Raw genomic sequence first — 6,000 nt, forward strand, 5'->3', positions numbered from 1 at the left:
AGAAAGCTCCTCCTTTGCTTGGTGCATCAATCATGATGGGCCAGAGTGAGGAAGATAGCCACAGATCAAAAGATCAAAGCAGGTGGCACTTGAAGGGATCTGGAAAGCAGTTGCTCTGTGGTAGCAGCTTGAGAATTAGGACCAATTCAGTATGTCAGAATCGTACACCAAGGGAATTGGTAAGCTCTAGGTCTTTTGCCTTAAACTTTCTTAGCCAAGAGAGATACCTGGTTTAGATGAATGCAGAGGAGGTGGAGACTCACAAGAATGGCAAATCAGCCTGCTGTATCTCTGAATATTTGAAATGAGCTGAATGAAGCCCCTCAGAATACATGGAAGAACCCCATATCAATTGGGAAGAGAGATCAAAAGATCCTTAAAAAGCTTTCTGTGCAAGGGTCTTTATTTCTAAGAGAAAACGCTTGGTCTGCCATTCAAAACCAAAAAAAACCAGAATGTCACCTAAGTAAGGACTGGTATTCAATACTAAAACATTTAACAAAGTCTGGAGAGCTCCAAAACCTGTATGTTTGGTTTGGACTAGAAAAGGACTATTCCCTGGAAGGCCATGCCCAGTGGAAGAAAAAAAAAAAAAAAAACCCCCCCACCACTCCCTCCAGGAGGCGCATATGAATGTTACTCCCTCTATGCCCAGGGCTCAAACAGTGTCTTCACCTTGTCTCAGCACAGCCAGAGCACACAGCTGAGCAGCAGTTAGCACTGGAGCAATAATCAGTAGGTACAGGCAAGCTGAGGAGCTGAGCTTGCTCCTCAGGGTGGGACAAGATGGGGTTGAGTCCTAGGCACAGATACTCTCTGCTGGGAAGAATTTTTTGATGTGCTCTTTAACACTTGTCTTCATTCCATATCATTAAATGCCCTTCAGGTCCATGCCTACATCATCAGTTCCCTAAAGAAGGAAATGCCCTCAATGTTTGGGAAAGACAATAAAAAGAAGGAGCTTGTTAACAACTTGGGAGAGATTTATGCCCGGATTGAACGGGAGCATCAGATCTCACCAGGAGACTTCCCTAATCTGAGAAAGATGCAGGTAAGCAGGGGCATCTTGGCTGGAGCACCAAACATCCAAGGAAAGAACGTTAGAGTAACCGCAGGGAATACGCCAGAAACCACGCAGACATTGATTGTTGTTGCCTGTGGGAAAGGCCTGTTGTAATGTTGAAATGGGCCTTGAAATACGTGCAGGCTATATTTGGGCATGAACACTTTTTGCACATAGAGCTCATGTGAAGCTACAGCTGCCGTCATTTCTCAAATCTTTGCCTGCATAGCACTTTATGGCAAATTATTTCTTCTGTTTTTCTTTATTTTTAATTCCAGGTTCCATTTGCAGATTAATCAGGCCTAAATTACTGCTAATTTATATTAAAAGCAAAGCTCTATCCTGGAAAGCCTACATATGCCCCTCTCCTCAAGAGCTGTATTTTTTTTGTTTTCTACTTCACTCTGTTTCTAGAAAGAGAAAAAGGAGGCTGTGAAAACTTAAAGCCCCTTTTCTATTTTAAGCAGAGAAGCAGGTTTTCTGTTCTGCAGAGCTGAGACCTGACCCAGCATTCATCTAAGTCTAAGACTTCAAAGGACCTTGGATCAGAGCTTTGTATTGTATATTCAAACAATGCTGGATACTGCTACATTGCTGCATGGCTTCAGTCCAAGCAAAAACCTGTTCTGAGTTGCTAGCTGTTGAAGTCATTACTAGCTCCCTATGGAAAACACAGCATCTGCTTTTTTTTTTTTTAAATATATTTTCCATAAGATCTTGGGAATGAGATCTATGGAGTGTATGCAATAGAAGATGCCATTCACTGCTTGTTAAAATGTGTGTATAAGTGTTTAAAAATAACTATACCAATCCAGTAGGAGTGAATAGTGTGGATTTAATGAGTAGAGGGTGAAGGATAAAGCTGTAGGTCACTCTGCAGTTCTTAGAAGAGAGTTATCTGCAGGCCCCGCTCAAAGAACTTTTGCTTAGCTGTGAAAATTACAGAAACTGAGCCATGCTGTAAAGATATGCTCACCTCTTTACAGACATGCTACTGTCTTTATGGCATCCGAAAGATGCCCTGGCATGATGATGAGTAAATTAGTCATTTGGCAGAGTGGCGTCTCCTTCCCAGAGTGCAGAGCGGGAGGGAATGCAGAGCACTGAATGGAGGATGTAGCAAGAGCTGCACAACCAGTTTGCCTTGAACAATTTGGTCTTCCAGGAGATTGCTTCTATGTGGCTTGCAAAGGAGGAGTCTTATTTGCATATGGCCATCATCAGGGCCTTTGAGTAAACCACTTCCCCTCTCTGTAGCATGTCAGCCCCCCTTTGTAAGCCAAGATGACCATTTTCTGTAGGGCTTAAAGAGGATTTAAGTAACAGCAAGGCCAGCGTGGGAGACCCCATCACATGCTGAGGAGCAGAGCTATCAGAGGAGGGAATGCTGAGCTCCCCACTCCTGCTCTGCTATAGCAGTTTTTTGACAAAAACAAGCAGCAGATAAGCATCCCACTCTACGCTGCTACTGCACTGTGCACGGCCATGTCGCTCACCTCTTCCTATGTTGTCCCACTTTAAGGATCAGTTGCAAGCCCAGGATTTTAGCAAGTTCCAGCCTCTGAAGAGCAAGCTGCTGGAGACCGTGGAAGACATGCTGGCCAATGACATCGCCCAGCTCATGGTGCTCGTACGCCAGGAAGAGTCGCAGCGGCCGACCCAGATGGTGAAGGGAGGAGCCTTCGAGGGCACCTTGCATGGTCCATTCGGCCATGGCTATGGCGAAGGCGCTGGTGAAGGGATCGATGATGCCGAGTGGGTGGTGGCCAGGGACAAGCCCATGTATGATGAGATCTTCTACACACTCTCACCTGTCGATGGTAAAATAACTGGTGCCAATGCAAAGAAGGAGATGGTAAGGTCTAAGCTGCCCAACACGGTGCTGGGCAAGATATGGAAACTGGCTGACATCGACAAAGATGGCATGCTGGATGATGAGGAGTTTGCCTTGGCGAATCATCTCATTAAAGTCAAGTTGGAGGGTCATGAGCTGCCAAATGAGCTCCCTTCCCATCTCCTCCCTCCATCCAAAAGGAAAATAACAGAGTGAAAGGAAGGTTACAGGGGAGAGGGAAAGGGAAGGGGAAAAAAAGACCTAGAAAAACATGTTTACTTAAATTATACCCTTAGATGTGAGATCACCTTTGGATTTATACCTATTTTGCTGTATGAAGAAAAAAACTAAAGCAGAACAAAAAAAGTCCAATCCTTCTTCATGATAATATGCAATTAACTCTTCCAGTGTAATGTCCCTGCGTTCTAATGTGTAGTTTGTAAATATGAAGGTAAAGAAAGGATGTTGAGACTAGGAGAATCTGATAAGCGGGAGTAGAAGAAAAACTGAAGTGGGCCGCATTTTTTGAGAGTGGAATAGGCGCTAATAGAAATCTGCTAACTGCCAGTATCACTCCTGAGCTTTGGCTGCACCTTCTGCTGTTTAATGGGTCTCACAAACTTCAGGAGACTGAGATCTTGATAGTGAAGAGGAAACCACAAGGTCTCCAAGCTATTGGCCAAACTAAAGAGCGCTTCCTAATTAACATAAGCCCACACTAAAATACTAGATACTAAACCCCAGAGTTCAGAATTTTAGGAACCTTGATTCACTGTTAGATGCAAGTTTTACAAGCGTTTCCCTGTCCTTAAAGAAAGAAATCTAAATAAAATCTGAAACAGCTCTGAACCGGGCAGCTGGAGTTCCTCATTGTTCGCTGTGGGACAGGCACTAAGAATTCCCAATCACCTCTACCTCCCATTCAGTCCCCAGGGGAGATTTGTTCTGCAGGCATGGCCAAGGGAACCACCCCACCAGGGGAAACGGAAGGAGGGGGCTCTAGATGTAGCCATCAGGTGGGTTGGAAGGAACACCACTCCCAGGCTCACTGAACATTTCACAACCAGTGGATAGTGTTTTCTCTTTGAACAATGGTGGTGTTTATCATTCCTGTGAAGTGATATGTTTACTCTCATCGTGCACAGTGGAAGCTACTAGGTCCCATTCTTACTGTAAAGATAAGAACCCTGCAGGTAGATGGTCCATCATAAGAGCAGAGAACACAGTGGGGCAGCGGGCAGAGCCTGCTCTACTGCCTGTGCCCCCACAAACATAGCCGAGATGTCGACAGCCTTCACCCACCCTCCTCCTCACCACACAGTAACACTCGATCCCCTCCAGAACCTCAACCCTGAGCCAAGAGACCCTCCCCCCTTTTTCACGCTCTCTGAAATTTTTGTTTTCAAGACCCGATTTTGACAGAGATCCCTTGATTCCCTATTTTGTTTCCCACACACACACGCAGGCACTCTTCTGGGTTTTGTTGCTTTGGAGCAGCGTGTTGTTCCAATTCCTGTTGTCACTTTATGTAAGCTGAGCGCCTACTGTGATGAAAAACCAAGACAAGTATAACTTATTTTATATCTCTGTGTTCATATTATATAGAGAAATATATTCTGTGTATGTAGGATGTGCTTATTGCAGTACATTTATCACTTGTCTTAAAAATTAATGCATTAACCTTTTTTGTACCCTGGTCCTAAAACATTATTAAAAAAGAAAGGCCAGATCTGTCTATTTCTTTACGTAGCCAAATGAAATGCAGCTGAAAAGAAAAAGCTTATTTCTACGTGCAACAGAATGAGGAAATCATCCTTAGCACATTCCCAACCGTGCATGTACAGATCAGCCCTGCCAAACTCGGGTGTGCGCTGCTGAATGACCGGTTAACATCTGCAGTGTCTCCTTTCTCTTCTGGCAGTCTAATCACAACCTCGGTACTTGCTGAAGCAAGTGGAATTGTACCCGCGATTCACCTTGTTCAACACAGGGGAGAGGTAACCACCAAATAAATCCTTCATTAGGAAAAGGAATATATTGACAGAGTTTCCTTCTGCCAGCCACAGATGAGAATGCTACAGATTTATCAAGATCTGGAAAGGACACAAAAGACCTTAGTCTTAAATCTTGCTGGCTCTAATGTTACTCCTGTCTTCATTGCCCTTTCTGTACACGTTCATTACAGTGATCGTTACCCCCAGAATGGGACAGTGAGATGCACCGAGTAAGACAGTGAGAGCAGTTAGGATAGTGCTGGGGAAGCATTCGGAGAGAGGGTGTGAGCAGTAATGGTTGGCAGAGTTCCCATTTAGCATTTGTACAGGATGAGAGAGAGAGGGGGGGAAGAGGAAATCATGGGGTGGAAAGCAAGAAGCAATAAATGCAAATTTAGAGAGAAGTCAGCAGACTGTGTCACTCCAGTTCAACTACCCAGTAACCCCCAGTTTAACCATCATTGCAGCGTGCACATCTGCTAACGCTGTCCAGGTCTTTGTGGAATTATGCATCCATCTGACTCCAGGTTGAGGGACACAGTTGAGGCTGAACAGAGCACCCTGAATCAGCCCTACCTCTGTGCAGGCATGATTTTCTGACGGCCGCTCATGCAACACGTTGCTTGTACCAATTGTGTCATGCTGAAGTTTAACACTTTCTTAAGAAGCAGAAGATTCCTGGTTTTCTCAAAGGGGATGGGAGGTGAGCTCTATTAGTTTTTTTCCCAGTATACACCGGCAAGGTGCTCAGGTAGGCCAAAAATTCATTTAATAGGTATCAAACAGCTTTCAGGGCACAAAGCCTTTTGTGCTTGATTGGGCATACGAGTTCACAAACCAAACCACTAGCCTGTTGTTAAACCGTGTAGTAGATTAGTTTTCATTGCATTGACTGCGACTGTGCTTTAGCCATCTCAAAAAAAGGCTTGCTGTTAAACAGAAAACAGCAAGAGATTTTCTGTGTCACTGGTAGCAGCAGTCGCCCCCCACACCACAGCTAGGGCATGCCAGCACTACAGCACGTGCCAGAGCTCCTGCCTCTGCTCCCCACGCCGTGCGGAGGCTCCTGCTCTTTACATCCCCATGCCAGCCTCTCCGGGGTGTTTCAG

At 45.0% G+C, this 6,000-nt stretch overlaps 1 protein-coding gene across 1 annotated transcript in view; it reads left to right on the plus strand.

Moving 5' to 3' along the window:
* EHD3 (EH-domain containing 3) overlaps positions 1–4,624 on the plus strand; it is a 30,665-nt gene extending 26,041 nt beyond the window's left edge. The window contains exons 5-6 of the mRNA XM_009333630.1: positions 887–1,051; positions 2,586–4,624. Coding sequence (XP_009331905.1) covers positions 887–1,051; positions 2,586–3,113 — 693 coding nt within the window. The 3' untranslated portion in view covers positions 3,114–4,624. The remainder of the gene's footprint in view (positions 1–886; positions 1,052–2,585) is intronic.
* The last annotated feature ends 1,376 nt before the right edge of the window (positions 4,625–6,000 follow it).

Source organism: Pygoscelis adeliae, unplaced genomic scaffold (assembly GCF_000699105.1).
Source record: "Pygoscelis adeliae isolate BGI_AS28 unplaced genomic scaffold, ASM69910v1 Scaffold1, whole genome shotgun sequence".
NCBI classification, from domain to species: domain Eukaryota; kingdom Metazoa; phylum Chordata; class Aves; order Sphenisciformes; family Spheniscidae; genus Pygoscelis; species Pygoscelis adeliae.